At 39.8% G+C, this 19,987-nt stretch overlaps 1 protein-coding gene across 4 annotated transcripts in view; it reads left to right on the top strand.

Annotated features, from left to right (window-relative positions):
* The first annotated feature begins 3,801 nt into the window (after nt 1-3,801).
* The window catches only part of RBBP6 (RB binding protein 6, ubiquitin ligase), a 30,428-nt gene continuing 14,242 nt past the window's right edge, over nt 3,802-19,987 (top strand). For 2 of the 4 annotated variants that reach the window (XM_075179349.1, XM_075179350.1), the window contains exons 1-5: nt 3,802-4,767; nt 9,729-9,828; nt 10,564-10,600; nt 15,322-15,402; nt 17,981-18,025. In XM_075179349.1, coding sequence (XP_075035450.1) covers nt 4,602-4,767; nt 9,729-9,828; nt 10,564-10,600; nt 15,322-15,402; nt 17,981-18,025 — 429 coding nt within the window. In that variant the 5' untranslated portion in view covers nt 3,802-4,601. The remainder of the gene's footprint in view (nt 4,768-9,728; nt 9,829-10,563; nt 10,601-15,321; nt 15,403-17,980; nt 18,026-19,987) is intronic. The other 2 variants (XM_075179351.1, XM_075179353.1) reach the window with 1 other exon arrangement.

Here is a 19,987-nt window from a genome sequence, read left to right on the forward strand (position 1 = left end):
CGCGATTCCTCCACAGCCTTCAGCAATCCACATCTCTGCCAGGAGTCACAGACCATTACGTAGTGCAATTCAGCATGCTTACTTCGGAATTGCAATGGAACAATGATGCCTGGGTTGCAACCTTTTGGCCAGGGTCTTTCAGACCGGATTAAAGATGAGCTTGCATCTTGTAAGGTGCCTTACTCTCTTGATTATCTATTTATGATATAGAGTGGATATCCTCTTTATCCACGATGTCCTACCATTAGGTTGGCACCTCGGTTCCAACTTCCACAACGGTCCCCAGAGGAGCTTATGCAACTAGTTTAAAAAACAACTTGTCTCGACTGTGCAAAATCAGGTAATCTACTTGCAGCCTGTCCTAAGTGTTCAGGAAATGTCAAGTTCTAATTAATTCAGAGAAGGCCAAAGATCTGTTTCCCACTCTCCTACATCTTCTGGTCATGGCAACTGCTCCTTGGTTGCCTCTCTAGTTCTGAAGTCCTCTCCGCACTTTTAGATTCTAGTGTTGCAGGGAACTTAATCTCATCCGATCTAGTAAACAAGTTGGCCATGCCAGTTTTACCTTAGTTTTTCTGCCATCTATGATAGTAGAATTTCGTATGGCTCAATTCAGTTCTGAACCGTTTCCTTAGCTCTCCAGATAGGGGCTCTACATGAGAAAACAATTACATTTCTAGTGATCCCTCGCACTACTAGCTCATATGGCTTGGTCATGTTCAAATTTTAGCTTGGTGACAATCATGTCAGGCTCACTACATACATAAAGTATTACCTTCCTGAGGGTTGTGAGTGCGTTACTTATGCAACTCCCATCATAGAGTATTCTGATTATCAACATGTCTTCAGTAAGACACGGTCCAAAATTCTTTCGTCTCACTGTGTATGGGATTACCCTAATGAACTTCTTTGTAAGTCTCCTCCATATGGTCGAGTTTACTTGCTTTCACTTCCCGAAACTTAAGCTATGTCTGACTATATAAAAGGGAACCTTCAGTGAAGATTCATTATGCTCTTTTCCTGTCCAGCAGGAGCTTAGTTCTTCTTTTTCAAGAAAAAAGATGTATTGATTACCATGGTCTTAATTTAGTCCCTGTGAAAAACCACTACCACTTCCCACTGATCACCGAGTTATTTGACTGTATGAGGTGAGCAGCAATTTTCACTAAACTGGTTCTTTGTGGAGCCTACAACCTTAATTGCATATGTGAGGTGAGCGAATAGAAGACGACCTTCAATACTAAAGACAGTCACTACAAATACCTGTTGATATCATTCAGGTTGTTTAATGCGTCGGCGATGTTTCAGAGTTTCATCAATTACATTTTTTGCCATCCATGTTACTGTTTTGTAGTAATATTTCTTGACGACATCTTAGTCTACTCCAAAGATCTTGCTTCACACTATGCCCATGTAGCAGATGTTTTTTCCCTCTTCCGGGACCCACCAACTCTTTTATAAGCCTGAAAAATGGATCTTTGAACAGGGTAAAAGCTCTTGCTCAGTTACATAGTCTCTGGTTCAGGTCTTCTCATGGTCCCAGAGAAGGTCCAGGCCGTCCTCAATTAGCCACAACTATCTAGTGAAGACTATCTAGCTCTTCCTTGGATTTGCAGATATCTCCTATGCATGTGCAGAGTGATTTTGCATATGATATGCTCAAAATCGGCAGATGAATCAGGCTCCGCAAGTGATCAACCCAGTGTCCATCAAGCTGAGTTTACCCTCCTCTCTATGAATCCCCAATGTCTTCAGTGTGTCCCTCTTAAGCCTCTTATTACTAATAGTTTTTGCACTATATCTTTTGCTTTGCACCAGTAATCAAATCTCAGCATAGTAATGAGTTTGCTGTCAGTCAAATCCTTTATTCTAGACTTTCTCATTCTTTTTTTTGTAGACTGAAAAGACTACAAACCTGGAAAAGCAGCAGACATCCATGCTCCCAGTCACATGAAAAAGTTTCATATGAAGATTCCTAGGAAGACTTTTTGGGGTTTTCCAAAGTCCACCATTAACACAGGTCCCAGATCTTCAGTTTGAGCATTTGCACGTTACCCTGACCATTTGGCTCCTGGTGCATGTCTACTCTTAGTTGTTCCAGCTCCAGTGTTATCCCTCTACTTACCCCGGTTCCAGCTCCAGTGTTATCCCTGTACTTACCTGGGAATGCCAACTGATCTCTCCCAATCTCTTTGTACCTGAAGGTCGTGCCTGCATGGGGGACTGCAACCTGTGTGGTGCTAGCAGTGAAGGCCAAACATAAAGGCAAACCAGAGTAACTGTGTCAGATCCTCTAACTCAAAAACATCTGACACATATTAATTTGAAATATGTGACATTAATTGCGTTGGGTTTACAATCTCTTCCAAACCTCTTCTTAATTTCATATTTATTCCTCCTCAAAATTATCACATTCATCTAATGCTCCTTTTTAAAAATTTCAAATTTGAAATTAAACTAGATATGAATTTATTGTAATAAATCTAAGTTAGGCATTGACAGAGCAAAGAAATGCTTGCAGATATTATTACTAGATATTACAGCCTTGCAATATCTTGATTGGTTATTCTTCTTCTCATATCGCATTTTGTTTTGTTTAATATAACACACAGCCCATGATCAATATTGTGCAATATTTGGCATTTTTCTCAAAAGTTCCTCATAATTATTTAATCTGACTCAATGTCGTATCCATGAACTCTGAAACATCGCATTTGTTTCCATTATATACTTCATACATCAAATCCAGGAAAATTTGCAGGCAAAAAATGCAAATATCTCATTCCAAATTGAATTCCTATCCCTTAGCTATATCATACTTGGCAATTCTCCCAGAAAGCCGGGAGACTCCCAAATTCCGGGTAGGTCTCCCAGGAGAGTGGGGCAACATTCCGCATCTGCCCATTTAAGTGAAGTGGGTAGCACTAGAGCAGGGCCATCTTAACAACATTATGGGCCCCCGGGCAAAGCAGTGCACCGGGGCCCCTAGATATAGATATATAGATGTATACAGATACAGATATAGATATAGAGAGATAGATGTACTTGCTCAATGACCCTTGTAGGTTTATTTTTTGCAGGTTTTTTTTTCTTTTGCAGGATTATTTATTCTCATTAAGAGCCGTGCCCATGGGGCCCCCGGCCATCATGCCCAATGGAAAAGATAGCCCTGCACTAGAGCCGCCATTACTCGATTCCCTCAGAATTGCGTAATTTTTGTCCTGGCCCCGATGCATGTGCATCATTACATCACATGGGTGGGGTCAAAAAGACCCAATTCATCAAGCCCCACCCCCAGGCAGCAACAGCCAAAATTTGGCAAAAATGAGCTATATGTGAAATAAAAGTAAATGTCACTGTGTTTTGCCTCCACATCATACTTGCCGACTTTCTTCGGCTCTCTTCCGGGAGCCAGCCAGTGGAGGGGGCGGGACGGCCAAAATCGTGTCATTTTGACCCCACCCCCCTGTGACATCATGACGCAACCGCGACATTTGACAGCGGGGGCGGGGCCAAACACCACGATTCACCGGGAATCGCAGCGTTTGGGATCTAATTCTGCCCACTTCACTAGGAAGTGGGGTACTTCCTAGTGAAGTGGCCAGAATTCGGGAGATTACCACACTCGCCCGGGAGACTCTCACAAAATGCAGGAGTATGCTCCACATAACTTATCGAATGACAGTTACGTCTCAATACTTATATGTCCTTATTATAATAATATTATTATTATTATAAGTTACGATGATATTTTTTTTTTAATCAAATAGTATATTTTTTTTAAAAAAAACAAAACAAAACACTATTTACGTCACATTTACCCGACGACATCCATGTTGACAAACTATCCCCGTTTGCTGCTCCCCACGTTCATAACGGCCGCCGCGCGGAGCTCCCCTGAAGCGTTCTGACTGAGTTTCCCGCCCTCGTTCCATCCCTCTGTGACGCCGCGCTACGTCTGTTTGTGACGTCAGCGCGTCGCCCTCGCTGAGCTGCCTGGAAACCCCGTGAAGTGACTGAGAAGTCAGAGAGAGGGAGTCCGGTTACTCCGCTCTCCGGTGCCGTGAGGAGGAGACGGAGCGCGGTGTCGGCAGCGGATATCGGGTTGGGGGAGGAGAATTGGACATCGTACCCCAAAAATCCGGAGCGTGGACTCCACAGACCCTTAGAGGAGGCTTCTGGGGGCCTAAACCGCTGCGTGGGGGAGACTGGTGCAGCGACATTATAGGCCGCGGCCATTGTATTGTGTCTGTCACAGCGAGGCCTGGGAGCGGAGGGAGCATCGATCTCGTCGCCCGGAGGACACTACGGACTGAGCAGGGACCTGTGTGGACTGAGTACGGACTGATCTAGGACTGTGCTGCCTCTGAGGGGGGGGGATCCAGCACGGACTGGGCCCCGTATTATCATCATCCCCATTGTTGGGGGTTCTCTCTGGGACATTGGGACTGTGTTGTGGCCCCGGGGTGATGGCCCCGCTTGGTGCAGTGTCCCAGGCGTGTTGCCCCTGAGGCTCTGCTGCTGTGTGTGTGCGGCCTGAGTGTGAGTGTGTGTGTTGTGTTGTGCGGCCTTGTGTGTGCTCTCACCTTCCTCTTAGTAACATGTCGTGTGTGCATTATAAGTTTTCCTCCAAACTCAACTATGACACGGTCACCTTCGATGGGCTGCACATCTCCCTGGCCGACCTGAAGAAGCAGATCATGGGGAGGGAGAGGCTGAAGGCTGCCGACTGCGACCTGCAGATCACCAATGCACAGACCCAGGAAGGTAATGGCCGGGCACATGGTAGGGGGTGGGGCGGCAGTCTCAGTTCTGCCTTATTGTAAATGGACAAGCTTGGTGCTCACTCACTTTCTTGTGTGTAGATGAGATTTTGGGCCTGATTCATTAAGGATCTTAAATGAAGAGGATTCTTATTTCAGTCTCCTGGACAAAACCATGTTACATTGCAAGGGGTGCAAATTAGTGTTCTGTTTTGCCCATAAGTTAAATACTGACTGTTTTTTCATGTAGCACACAAATAACAACTTTAAATTTCAGCGTACAAATAAGCTATCACGTATTTGTGTGCTACATGAAAAAAGAGGCAGTATTTAACTTATGGGCAAAACAGAACACTAATTTGCACCCCTTGCAATGTAACATGGTTTTGTCCAGGAGACTGAAATAAGAATACTCTTCATTTAAAATCCTTAATGAATCGGGCCCTCAGCCTTGATTCTCAAACCTGGTTAGTGAATGAAACTGTGAAATCTATTAACTTCTCAAGTTATACTGATGCTGCACAAAATATACCTGGCATCACAGTAAAGTAGTTAACAACTGAAAATGTGAATTTATTTTGTAGCTTTAGTGTGTCCATGTACAAATTTGTGTGTTTAGTTTTTGGTCAGTAAGTTTATGCTTTCAGGGTAATCCTCCCTCTAGGAGCACTGAGAACAAAGACACATTTGTTAGAACTATGCTCTTGGGCTGAATCTGAGTTGGTAAGAGCAGTTTGGGGCCACCAGAAAGCCTTGGACAACGCGTTTTAGAAGGTTGGAGCGTCATTTTGGTGGGGCTGCTCTTTTATACACAATGTGCACCTGATAGAAAAACATGGCAGTCATAATGTTTATAGTCATACATTTACTTCTCTTGTGTGTGGTGGCTAATTAATTTGTTTCCAAAAACACATTGTTGAGACCTAACGATATGTTTTGCACCAATACCTTAGAAACTTCAGTATAATCATTGTTCAATTTTAAATAATAGATAAAGTCATTAAGTTAGTGTGGTTGGGTATTTAGTGTGAATGTCAACCACGTATAATACATTCCCTTATTGCAGTTGATGCAGAACATTTGTACTTGTTTTACTCTTGTTGACTGATACTACTTATGTCACTAATTGTATGTGATTCATGCCGTTTTGAGTTTGCATAAACAAGGATGAATCACCAGTATAAGTTACTTGTGTGTTTTTTTTTTTTTGGTTTTTTTTTTTGTTTTTTTTGCCAGCAATGTATACACATTTGACCCATTAACTTTACTCATTGTGAAGGCATTTTATGCCCCTTAATGTATTAGGCAATTTGTTATTGGCATCTTGTTACATGTACAAATATTTAGCATTAGGGTGATTGTGTTCTAGATTTGTGTCCCCTTTCAAAGTAATCGATAATTGAAGTATGCATGGCTAAATAAAGAAATTTATAAAGGGTTTTTAATTTTAAGTTCATTGGTTTTGCCACCCATATGTGAATTATCGACAATTAATGAGGTAACCCCTAGTTTAGAGGATCATTTGTCAGTTAGGGACTTTGTCATGTCCAGCTGTTAATCATATGTGAAGTGGAGAGAAATGGTTGACACACAGTTCAAACCCCTGGTTGTGCCTACAGAATAATAAAAAAAAAAAGCTGTCGTGTTGTGAGTACATCCGAGTCTAATGCAACCAACACATTTTATGATCTTTATGCTTTCAATCTAATTTTTTTAATAGTGCCAGTCATAATATGCAGTACTGTAGAGGATATGTAGTAATTCATTGACCCTGCACCAGTGGAGCTTACAATCTAAACTTCCTAACAACTCACACTATAGTGGGCAGCACGGTGGCTTAGTGGTAGCACTTCTGCCTCACAGCATTGGGGTCAAGAATTTGATTCCTGACTAGGTTGTTATATGTGTGGTGATGTATGTTCTCCCCATGTTTGCGTGGGTTTCCTCCGGGTGCTCCGGTTTCCTCCCACACTCCAAAAACATACTAGCTGGTTAATTGGCTGCTATCAAAAAATTACCTTAGTCCGGCGGTTCCCAAACTGTGCGCCGCGGCTCCCAGGGGTGCCGCGGCGCTGTCACTTGGGTGCCGCGGGCTAGACCTAGAAAGAAGAAAGAAAACAGGAACTTACCAATCTGCCGGGACCCAGCAGCCTCCTCTCTCCCGCAGCTGTCACTGACGTCGATGTCAGTGACAGCTGCGGGACAGAGGAGGCTGCTGGGGCCCGGCGGATTGGTAAGTTCCTGTTTTCTTTCTTTCTTTCTGTGGCTGGCGCGGGGAAGAGTGTGAGAGGGATCGTGGCAGAGGAGGGGGACAGAATGATGGCAGAGGAGGGGGACAGAATGATGGCAGAGGAAGGGGGACAGAATGATGGCAGAGGAAGGGGGACAGAATGATGGCAGAGGAAGGGGGACAGAATGATGGCAGAGGAAGGGGGACAGAATGATGGCAGAGGAAGGGGAACAGAATGATGGCTGCGGAGGGGAACAGAATGATGGCTGCGGAGGGGGACAGAATGATGGCTGCGGAGGGGGCCAGGACTGCTCAGTAATTATTTTGGAGGGGTGCCTTGAAAAAATTTGGAGACTCTAAGGGTGCCGCGAACTAAAAAAGTTTGGGAACCACTGCCCTAGTCTCTGCACAGCGCTGCAGAATTAGTGACGCTATATAAATAGCTGATGATAGTTTATTTTTGTCAGGAGCCAATTAACATATGAGTGTGTCTTTTGGACTGTGGGAGGAAACCCACGCAAACCAAGCACATTGAAATAGGGCCCTGGTTAGAAGAAAATTCATTACACCAGCGTTGTGAGGCAGCAATGCTAACCACTGGACCTATGTTATCACCACACGGTAAACAAAAAAATATATATTTCCTCCACAATCAGAATTGCATCTACTAGATTGTAAGATACTTTACACCATTGCAATTTATTGTAAAGGATTTACTGGTGGTAATTTTCTCTTAGGGGGTGCCTTGAAATAATTATGGAAACCCTAAGGGTGCCTTGAACTAGGAAAATTTGGAATCCACTGACGTGCACAGATGTGCAAAAACATACAAATATATATTGACGGTCATTCTACAAAAACAGTGTGCACCAATACATATTTGTATGTTTTGTCAATTATCTAGTCAGGTGGAGTGACACTGATATGTCAGGAAGTATTCACTTGTGTTCTTCAGTGGTTCATTATTTTGCTATGTTTTCACTTAAACAACAGTGATTAATTGGCCATATATATAATTTAATTCAAGCTGATTTGATGGTGGTCATCTGTTACTGTAGCTAGCTCCTGAAAATTTCACATTTACAAGAAAGCTTTGTACATATATAAGACTAGGTATATTAATTTAGGAGTCCTTTTCTAAGAATTAGGTTTGTTTTTATTGTTTAGTCAATGGTAAACATTGTTTACTCAGTAGAAGATTATCATTTAAGACATTGCACAAATGAGTATTTCCTTCTGTTTGGGTCAGTATAGTGAAACATGTTGGAGTCCAAGTGATTGTAATTTGGCTGTATTACTTGATTTATAGTGGCAGGATGGTTCCTGTATGACGATTCAGTCTGGACCGCTTGGAGAATAATTGTTTTTTTCGATAGAGGATAACTTTACTCGCCTTTATTTCTTTGTAACAAATCATTCTGAACCTTGTTTTTAATCTTCCCATTTGTGCAAATTTCTTGGCACTCAAAATACATTTGTAGCAATCTATTTGAACATAATTTTATTGCACTTTGATTTCTCTCTAAACTAGTTTAAGCATTTTCCATGATGTGAGTGAGTTCTCTGTGCAGCGTTGCGGAGTTAGTGGTGCTATATAAATAGATGGTGATGATGTACCTCTGCATTTAACAATTGAAATGCTATAGTAATTGTTTTGGTGTTGATCCTTTGTGGTGCAGTTTTCCTCCAGTATTGTCTGCAGACACCTCTTATGGAGATTCTGTCTCCAGCTGGCTAAAACACATACAGTTGTAGCTTAATCTGCTGTTTTCCTGGCTGAGTGATATTGTCTAATGTAGAATGGGAGTGGATGTTCTTTTCATGTGCACTTTTGGGACCTGTGTAATCACTACAAATATCTATCATATTTCTCCAGGGAGGAGTGATACCTGGTAATTGTTACGTTTTTGTTTTGTTTTTCCCGTGTGGTCTTAATTGCAAAATTGCCTATTATATGAAAGACTGCTGTTCCCTATTTTGGAAACTAGTTTTAATACTGCTTTCTCTTTAAAGGGCAAATGGGTTTGTCTTGACAAGTTCTCAATTTTATCGTAAAGAGGGGGGTGGGGACTCGGCAAGACTTAATATATTTTATAAAAAGCTGATTGTTAGCACAGTGTTAAACATAACAATGTAGTTTGTAAGGGAGTCTGGTATGACCTTTCCACGTATTGTACGCTGTATCCTTTGGCGACACCGATGGCTTTCTGTTCCACACCAAACTCTGTTCTCCTAAACGGGAACTTAAGGAGGGCGTGACAATTGGGTGTATTGAAAACAATCGGATTTATTGAAGCGCATAACACTTTGTACCTTTAGCAATGTAGTAGTACTGATGTTGATGTGCTTCATTAAATTTTTTGAGTACTGTTTCTTTGATTTATAGATATACTATATACATCATGTTTTATGATTCCCTATAACAGTACTCTCAATGCTGCCAGCTTAAAACAAAGGTGAAGTGGTACATTATAAAGAGGAAGAACTCTCATAGAATTGAATACATTTTAATGCACGTTTGTGTGTGTGTCTGTGGGGGGGGGGCGGTGGCTTTATAAAGAGGGAGCACTGTATATAGAAATTACCCACTGTACATTGTTTTTAAAGCTCCTGCAGTATGTGAAATGTGTACTTGTCAGCTAAGCACTGTGTTTATACCTTTAAGCTTGTTTCATGTAAAATCTGTGTTGCTAAGTCCTCCTACATTGCTGCTTTTGTTTTATCTGCCAATGTAGAGTACACTGATGAGACGGCCCTTATTCCCAAGAACTCATCTGTCATTGTTCGGAGAATTCCCATTGGAGGAGTGAGAACTTCAACCAAAACATATGTCATGTAAGTTGTTGTGTAATACATTGAAAGCATACTGTTACATAGGTCTTTCATTCTGACATCTGTCTGGTGATAAAGTAAGCAAATTTCTGTTTTCTCTTTGAACAAGTTTTTATATATCTACTACTTGGTGTCATTGAATAATTGAATTGTTGTATATTTCAAGCAACAGAAATTGTGTATGGCCCTACATTTGCCTTGTGACAAAATTGGCATAATTGTATTGCAGTTGCAGGCGGTTTTAGCCAACCTTGTAGCAATGTTAGGGTTCATGCACACATGTTTTTGTAAAGAGCTGTTGGGAACCATTGTTCTAGGCATTGAAGCAGTGTTTTATTTTTGGTTAATCACTTGCATGACAGCCAAAATTACTATAATTTTAGGCCTCGGTGTTCTAAGCAACTTTCATTAAATCCCTATTAGTCACCAAAACAGCTTTGTTTTGGGTAGGCCTTTACAGCAACCCTAGCCACACAGAAGATGAACGAGATCAATGTGGTTAACAGCCGTTTCTAATAAAATAGCCCCCAAACACTACATCAGAGGTGGGTGCAAGGTGTGCCCTGTCGACCTCTTATAGTTGCACAACGTCTGTAGAGCCGCAGGTTGCCCACCGCTGCACTACATTATACTCTTTAGTTTGCTTACTTAGAAGAATTCTCTGCTTTGGTGTTTAATTATTTTATCTCCAGAAATACTAATTAATTTTTCTTCTTTCTTTTTTCATTTACATTCTAGAAATCGCACCGAGCCAGTGAGTGGACCATCAAAAGCAGTATGTAAACCCACAAACACCCTTTTCCTTATACCTCTTAACTCCAGCCTTTAAACCACAGGCGCAAATCCCGTTCTTTCTCTGTGGTTCTGTTAAACCTGTGAATTGTAAATACTATGTATTTTTGCAAATGCTCCCAATTTGCACTTTGTGTGAAAGTGCGTGCTCCCTTTTATACTGTATTTTATATTGAATGGTAATTGATTTCCTGTTACACAGGACCTTGTACCGTCTGTATGATCGGTCACTTTTGTGAACATGCTGTCATGTTCTATTGTGTTTCACTACAAGATCTGTTTGTATAGGTCTATTGTATTGTATACTGCAATAAAGTATTACATGTTTCACAGTTTTCACAACGTACAACAAAGTCAATTATTGCTCTTCATGAGAAAGGAATGTTTATAATTACACCTGGCTTTGTGTTTTCACATTTGTACTGTTTGCAAAGGTTTACATTTAATCTTGAATTGCCTTTCTCTATGTGAAATGTTTTCTTGCAGTATGTTCTATAACTGTTGTGCTACACTAAGCAAGTTTACAGATGAACTGTTCTGCATACACCTCTACACCATTGTCCTATATACAGACACGTGACATGTCGAAAAAAACGCAGTGTCTAGTCCTATTTACAATAGACGGCTTTTCAAAAGGCGCAAGGTCCAAAACTACCACACAACTACTTGCACAATCATAGAGGGCTATTCTATAAAATGTAATATCTATCTGGTCGCTAAAAATTACGCTCTTAAGTAATCTTTTTGGGTGGGATAAATGTGTACAATAGAAACAGAAGGTTTCATATACAATTACACCTATCTTATTTCTATTTATGTACTAAATTACTCTAGCAGGGTGTTCTTTTGGCGGACCTAGCGTGTGCAGTGTTCGATCTGGACTGGCCCCCATGTCGCAAACACGCCATCCATTTTTAATGGAGTAGAGCAAATGGCTTTTTCCACAGCTTTGTTCACTCTGCTGACATAGGCCAAGTGATGTTGTAATGGGGACTGGGCAAAGGGCTGCGTACACTCAACCACTGAAGATATAGGATATCAAGGAAAAATAATTTCTAGGTACACTCGGTGTAACCATAAGATATTAGGAGACCCTTTTAAGCCTATTTTACATTTAACTCCATATTAAATGTTTGAGGCTTCCCCCCTATCCCCCATTCTACCTCTATCTGATTTTGACAGGAAAACATTTTGTACCTTCAAATAAAAATCCTGTAATGATTCTATGATGTAATTCTTTGGGTAGGGACTCCCTTATGTTTGAGCTAGATGAGCGCTAGTGTGCATAACACTCAAGCTTCTGTGCTGACACATTGAAGTGAATGGGGATCGCTAATCTCCTGTCACATTGGAGGGATGTTGCCCAGCGCGCTGTCCCTCGCACTCAAGTGTTTTTACACCATTTTTTTCCCTCAAGCGTTTTATTCCCAAATTTGTTTTGCTGCTTATTGCCTATAATGTGAAGGCACTGTACTTACTGTTCAAGCTACACTCATTATTAGACAAAAACTCTGATACATGTAAAATAGGTTTGCCTATAAAGGTAATACTACTATGCCATACAGCCCACACATAATTATTTAATAGGCTAATCTCTGTCTACATCAGGGAGATGTTAGTACTAAGGAGGCTCCGTTGCTTTAAGTGCATAGTAATATAATGATGAGGCCACCAGAAATGACCCTGGCTCTCTGCAATTATGCAGCTATGTGATAATTATCTTTACTGTGTGTTTAAGATTTTGGTTTGTTCCAGCAGTAATTCTTGCCACAGACACATTATAAAATCTACAGGCATATTTAGTACAAACCATGGTGTAGTCCAATGTTCTGCTATTCCAGGTTCCCTCACTCAGTGGAGAATACACACAGCATTTACTGCAATGCTTGTTGCACATACTTATTGTATAATGGTTTCCATGTTCTCTGATGAGACAGAGAATGATTAAACCTTTACTCACTATGCTTTACTAGACATCACACTGCACTTCCTGTATGTGGAATCCCTACTACTTTTCCATGTACTTGATGTACAGTATTTCTAGCATAAGACAAAACTCCCCACACACTTTTTAATGTATCTCTCAGTTGAGAATGATTTGCACATCCTTAGGTTATTTCATACTCTTATTTACTTGTGAGCTTGAGATTTCAGCACAAGTCTCACCCCTTTTTTTAACTCAGTCTCTTGAATAAATGACAGCCACCCCGCTCCATCTTTTTGATGTAAGAGTTTTATACCTGCAGAGCTGCCATAGCAGAAACATGAATGCATTTGCAAATCTTGTCAATTTGAGAATATCGGTTTTAGAAAATTACTGCACCTATATCTGGTTTCTCCCTTTTACATGAAAGTGCCAGAGCTATCATTTATGCTGCAGCGGACATTTATATTAACTATACAAGACTTGCCAATTTATTGATTGGTTCACACCTAATCCGGAACTCTCGGAGTCCCACGTTGACGGCTAACTGCAAATAGAGCCATTTTTATCTAAGATATCCCCTCCACCCACTTAGCAGAGTCGTAGCGGGTTACGACGGCGGCAGCTCAGAAGAACTCTCCCTGCTGGCTCTCTGTTGTCTTAATTGTCTCAGGCACTGGTTGTAACCACTGCGCTGCTTGAACATCTTCTGATTGTTAATGAGTAAGGAGAGGCATTTCAGCTCTGGTGGATGAGTTCCCCTGAACTGCAGGGGTCCCTAGTAGACAACTGCTGCACTTCAGCTAATTGGGGGCATGTTACATAAACATGATAGTTTGTCAGAGCTAGGCTGTACACACCACCATTGCTGCATTACATCGCTTCCAACAACCGTCTGCTTCTCTCAAAGGACTTCTGATCATTTCCCATCATATTAATTGCTGGTACTCTGATATTTGCATATTGATGATTGTGACCTACTCTTATTGTTTGGGGGTTTTTGTTTTTTTGTTTTGTTTTTTTTTCAATCTTACTCCTAGTACATTTCACGAACTCAATTTCATGTCCAAAAAAATACAAGTTTTATTTATTTATTTTTTTGTGTTGCTGATATGATGTAATAATAAGCCAATAATTTGCTGTATCGTTTGTCCCAAATTCAATTTTAAATTAACCTGTTGACCTGAGTGGCTATTGTATTTGCATTGTTTTGCAAGTATTTAAACATTCCTATAAAGTTCTGTTCCCTACAATAATTTGCATTTTTATTTTGTTAGCATGTGTATTAAATGAGTCACATGTCAGTTTTTTTTTCCTTTTTAATAAAATTACAATTTATTTTAGCCATTTGTGTTCCTTGAAATGTCTATTGCATTTGAGTGTAATTGCTAAGTTGCATCTGGTGTTGTGCTTTTTTCCATTGCTTATGAGCTAGAATCTTTTGCTATTAATTCACATTACATTTGGACCCATAGATCTAAAATTACTTAGATAAATGGCCAGTCGACATCTGTTTGATACAAGATGTACCTATGGAATATACACCACCCTACATTTGTCAGCAGACACAATGGGGGCATATTCAATTAGGATTTGCACCCGCGATTACACGCGCAGCTGCGTGTAAAGTGTCATTACGGTACCGCAACATCGCTGATTTCTGCGCACGGAAATCCACAATGTTGCGGTACCAGGGCCTGTACAGCCGTGTGTAATCGTGGGTGCAAATCCTAATTTAATATGCCCCAATATGTTCTGAGGAATTTTCCTATGTCATTACTTAGGCAAGTGCTTGAGTCAGGGTATTGCCCTATTGTACTGTGTTGAAAAACACTGGCAGTTGTATTGTAATGCATCAGATGACACCTCTTTAGGTAGATGTGTATTTTCCCGAATACTAAGCGAGATTCTGTTTTTAATAGTCAGCTTAGATGTGAGGTTTAGCCTTAATTCACCTGATGATAAAATTGTATTTGCTTCCCATCCCAATAAAACAAATGGCTTCTATCCAAAATTTGTTTTTCATTTAAGAACAATTATTTAAATGTATCTTATATATAATTGTGTAGTATTTTAATTCAACTTTGTAATGTGTTTCATTAGAGAATTTGACATAATGTTGAGTCATTCACATATTTTTTAAGACTCTCTGGTATTGGTGTTGCCCATGAATTGGATCACGATGCTTAGTCTGTTAAAATACATTTTAATATTACACACCATGCTCTTTAAAAGCAGGAGCACTATTTTATATTTTTGGGGTACCAGGACTGAAGATGACGCTTATAAAGAGGAGTGATCGTACCAACACTTGCTCTCATATTCTCTAATGAAATGCATTTCAAAGTCTAAAAACACCCAAAAGCCAACATCCCGCTCCTACTGGCTAGCAGAGCCATGAGTGTTGGGTCATTAGTAGTTTGGGACTAGTCATCCCTGCCAGAGCTTCAACGTCTTCTTCTCCCAATGCTGACAACCCGGAACAGTGCAAATTGCTCTACGTCAGTTTTTAATGCAGGCCGTGACTGGACAGAGCTGAGGCTCTACGCAACCATCACTTGTGGTGGAAAGTGACACACCGCTGTTTACCTCTCCGGTCCTTCAGGTTTCAGTTAGGGGTGCAAGAAGCATTGGTGCACTGTAGGTGGCCCCTGCCATGTAGCACCCCAATGGTTCTGCTAGTTGGGGAAGTGGGTAGTTGGCCTTTTAAATTTATTTTAGAGAAGCATTACTTTCATACTGTATCTTAGTAGTTTTCCTGGATTTTCTCATTCCTGCAGTTGCCCAAAAATAAAAGCTACAGTCTAGGACCTCATTTAACGCATCAGATATTAGAAGAGACTCGCCATTCATCAATGCTGGTCAGTTTTGTAAGGCTATCATGACACCGTATGCAATAAGAATACATTTAACACCTTTTTATATATAGTTTGACCTTCCATTTGTGGGAATCCTCTATTTGTCTTTAACACTGCAGATCACCTTTTTGATTTTTGGGTGGATAAGCACTTTCAGAGTATCTCTACCCAAAAAGTATATTTTATTACTGAGTGTGTGGGGGCAGCTCAGTTTAAAAAAAAAAAAAAAAAAAGAATTTTCTTACCCCTTATGTCCCTGTTCCGCCACGGTAAGCCTGTCATGACCGACGGATGCCATAGTGATCAGATGGAAATAGCTCACCGGTGACATGTCCCAGGATTCTAGTAAAGACTTTCTGTTGCGGCTTATAATAGAATACCTGAACATGCCATTGCGGTGGCTTTTCTCTTGTAACTGTGGTGTCTTGCTGGCCCTAACAGTTTCACTGGTGACACCCACTTACTGAGTAATACAATATACGTTTTGGGCGGCAACATTATATCTGTGCAGTTGCTATCACTGTCCTTTTCTAAAGATGTTCTACCTTCAGACAATATCACTGCATTCATTTGGACTTGCCCTTTGTCATCTAGGCAGAGTCTGTTTTGCCCTTGGATAAAAATGCTAAATTGCTTGATACAGTGGTATCCAATGAATAGAGCGGTGCTGCATCCTATACAAGGGCAATGGAAATGGGCACTGCCTAGATGCCAGAAGAATAAATCAATGTATGTAATAAAAGTTACATGAGGGCTTGCACAAAAAGTGAAGGATGTTTTTTGGGTGTAAGACCCTCTTTTTCATGTGTGCTTAGGATTTTTATGTGTAATCCAACTGGGAAGAACATGTACATTCTGACAAAAGTCAAATGTAGCAATCTTTTTGCGATCCACGAAAGAAGTGCGTTCATGTGAACGATCGATGCTCATAGCCTAGTTGCCTTGTGTGATCTCTATTTTAAAAGTAGTTGTTTGTTTTTTAAAACTCAATGTAATTTTTCCTTAGTATTTTTAACCAAATTGTAAGGTTTTGTACTGTAAATATTGACTTTATTGTCTTGAGTGTATATGTATTTTATGACTGAATCAGCTTTGTGGTGTTTAGTTTTTAATGTACTTTGCTGTCTACTAAAGGATATTACATATAGGAAGCTAAGGGTGTTTACAAAGATATCATTTTATTTATTGATAGTACACAATCACTTTTAAGAGGGTTTTTTTTAATGACAACTTGTGTTTGTGTTCCAGCCAATAGCTAAGCACCAGTGTATAGAACTGTTACTTCTTACATAGCATATCCACATCACAGGTCTGCCCAACATAGTCTATGTAATAGCGAAATTTCCCATTATGTATATTTCCCCCCAACAAAGTATTCTTTTCGGGAAGGGCGGGAGGTTTCGTTAAATTCATTATTACTTGGAAAGCCAGGTCATTTATAACTGTAAAATACAATTATCATCTGACTATTGGCTTGGCTATAGCGGAGTTACAGATCACTACACTTTTTAGTGTTCTGGACAATATATTCTGCGTATCTACTACACAGAAAAGCTTTGCAATCTGTATATTTTCTGCCCCCACTTTTTCAACATCTCTCAGTTTAGCTCAGGCCTGTCCAACCTGCGGCCATCCAGGTGTTGTGGAACTACAAGTCCCAGCATGCCCTTCCAGCTATCAACTGGTTGTCTACTGGCAAAGCATGCTGGGGCTTGTAGTTTCACAACACCTGGAGGGCCGCAGGTTGGACAGGCCTGGTTTAGCTAAAAGGGTATTTATATTTTTAGCAGGAAACACTACACATGTAGTTATAGTCAGTTCCTATGCCCCTCTTGTACATTATTGTTAAAACAGCATATCTGTAATAACAGGAGCTGACACTGTATCTTGGTTCAGCTTTATTTAGTACATACACGTTTTGTTTCTCGTGTCTGAGTGATGGACCTGCTGCTTGTCCAGGCTTTATGGAAATCCCTTTTCTTACCCCTTCAATAACGGTGTCACTTAAACTATTGCTTTTTATACTGCTCATCTCATTAACAGAGTATGCTTAGAGCTGTCTTGGGGGTACTTTTATATCCTTGCCCTGGTAGAGGTGGTTATATGCATTACAATATGAGCTAAGACGCTACCATCTAGAAACTAGTAACTTGCATAAATAAATGCAAATGAAAATAATCCATTTAATTTATTTTGTAAATAAAAGAATCCTTTCTATGGAGTGCCTTCCTTTTTGTTTAGATTCAAGTTTATTTAATTTGTACTAGAGCAAATCATATTTCCACAATCTCACAAGAATATTAAGAATTACAACTAGTCGATGAAAGGCCCGATATGACACAATTCACTCTAACACTGAATATTGCTTTTTATTTGTTACTGCAAAGTGATGAAATATTCAGCCACGAGTTGTTTTACTGCATGTATGTACAAGAAACTTTTGTATGTCATTACTTTTTCATGTCAACGGCTGTCACATGTCGCCCTAAGGACAACCGTTATTTTTATACATTTGTGATTTATTGTAATTGCAGTTTTGATTTTAATACTTGAACGTTTTTATTTAATTTTCTATAAACAGATTGATGACGCTTCTGCATCTATTTCTCTGGCCCAGCTTGCGAAGGTATATGTATACACATTATAACATGCTAAAATGTTCTGTCATTGTAAGGTATATTTATGTGTACAAATTCTTATAACATTGTAAGCTATATATTTCTGCTCAATTTTGGCTTGCATAGTTTCTTAACTTGTGAAATGTAAATGGTATGTGCATTATCCTGTTAAATGGTAAAAAAACAATTGTGGGAGAAGGAAGGAATACTGTCCTATATACTTCAACATAACCACTCATTCTGAAGAAGGAACAAACCTTGAAGCCTTTTTCACAAGAAGAAAATGTTTGTTTTTGCGCTTTTATTTTTTTCGGGATTTGAAGAGTTTAAAAAAAAAAACAAACAAAAAAAACCCAGAAGATTACGGCGTATGTCGTGTAAATGATGTGGACTTTGACCTTTCTTGTGATGAGTCTTGAAGGACACTTGTCATTTTCTCTGATACAAACCAAACATCATCCCTATGAAAAGTAGCTCTAATCCCAAATCCTCAATGCCAAAATGTTTGCCTGCAAATACCAAAGTGGATGTTACTTAATGGCTTAAAAACTTGTTTATTTTTGCAAAGTACATTTGTCTTGGAAGTTGACTGTCTTTATTTTTTTCTATTTTTAATATGCTCTCTGCAACTGGCAGCTCTTCCATGTTGTCGTGTTGTATTCATAACATGAGTAATGCACTTTGACTGTTTTCTACTTTATACCTATTTGTGTTTCATACCAGTTGATTAAAATGGTATATATTTTGTAAGATACATGCAATTGCAACTGAAATGGTCATATAAATATGAATTTTTAACGTCAATGTAAATCTTGCTCTTACTACTTTTTTAAAAATGATTTGTTTGTAATAAAAAAATACAACAGTTTGCTTGTTTTGTGAGTGAATGCAGAGCCCATCCACACTGTATTGGGTGCTGGTTTAAATTGCCACTGACCTTTCCATGACCAATAGCAGGCAGCCATCTTCATTTCCTCTAGCTAGAGATGCCATCATCCTTCGCCAGTCAGCGACATTAGCTCTGCCAGGATTGGCGAGGTACCACCAATCTGAATTAGTCCATGTTTATACCTGCTTTTTAAATTTCACGGCAAAAAAATAGGATATAGGGTGCTCTCCACAACCGTTATAACAAAGCTGGGCCACAATAAGGGTGTGACCACATGTTACGGACCATAAATCTGCAGTCACCGGGAGTGTACAGGACCAGTTTCTTGTTTAAGCAATGTGACCTCACTCCTGCCAGTGCTGTTGCATTGTTAAGTATTATGGCAGAAGATAAGTGGTATGTGGGGAGCTAATGATTTCATGTGTCAAATAGCTTGAAGTGCGGCATTTCTGGGGACGCTCATTCAAATTTGAAGCAGATTTTATTTTTATCTTTGTAGCATTAAAGGTACGTTACTTGGCAGTGAATCAGTACTAGGGCATTCATACCCATCACTTTCTAAATCTTACATCAGAACATGCAGGAGTCTTAAACAAGCTGAGTAAATGTATCGATCGGCGGTTTGCAGTCAATTTTTTTAAAACGTCAATTTTCTCAAAGGCAAAACCCAATGAATGGGCTTTGCCTTTAATAAAATTGCCGTTTTAAAAGCAAATCAGCGGTTTTAAGTAACCGTCAGTTGATACATAACTTTATATTCCCATTGTACAAAGTTACTTGATGTTTTTGGCTAACACTTTGCTTGCGCAAGTTTCTATTAGGTTTTGTTTTTATATCTCTATAGTAAGTTACTTGAGTTTACAAGCAAGTGAAAATTCAGTAAGATTAAATGGTCCTCGCACCTTTTTTGCTTTTTATGAGATTTTATAAAAGATAAACATTGGAAAATCTGGCTGCTCTTTAATTGAGGTGGTTGCATTGTAGTATTAAGGAAATATATCCTACATATGTTTGTTAGAAATAGGTGTGATGTTGAATACTTTCGTGTCCGAAAAAGACGAAAGTATTATAGGAGCAATAC

Source organism: Mixophyes fleayi, chromosome 7 (genome assembly GCF_038048845.1).
Source record: "Mixophyes fleayi isolate aMixFle1 chromosome 7, aMixFle1.hap1, whole genome shotgun sequence".
Lineage (NCBI taxonomy): Eukaryota > Metazoa > Chordata > Amphibia > Anura > Limnodynastidae > Mixophyes > Mixophyes fleayi.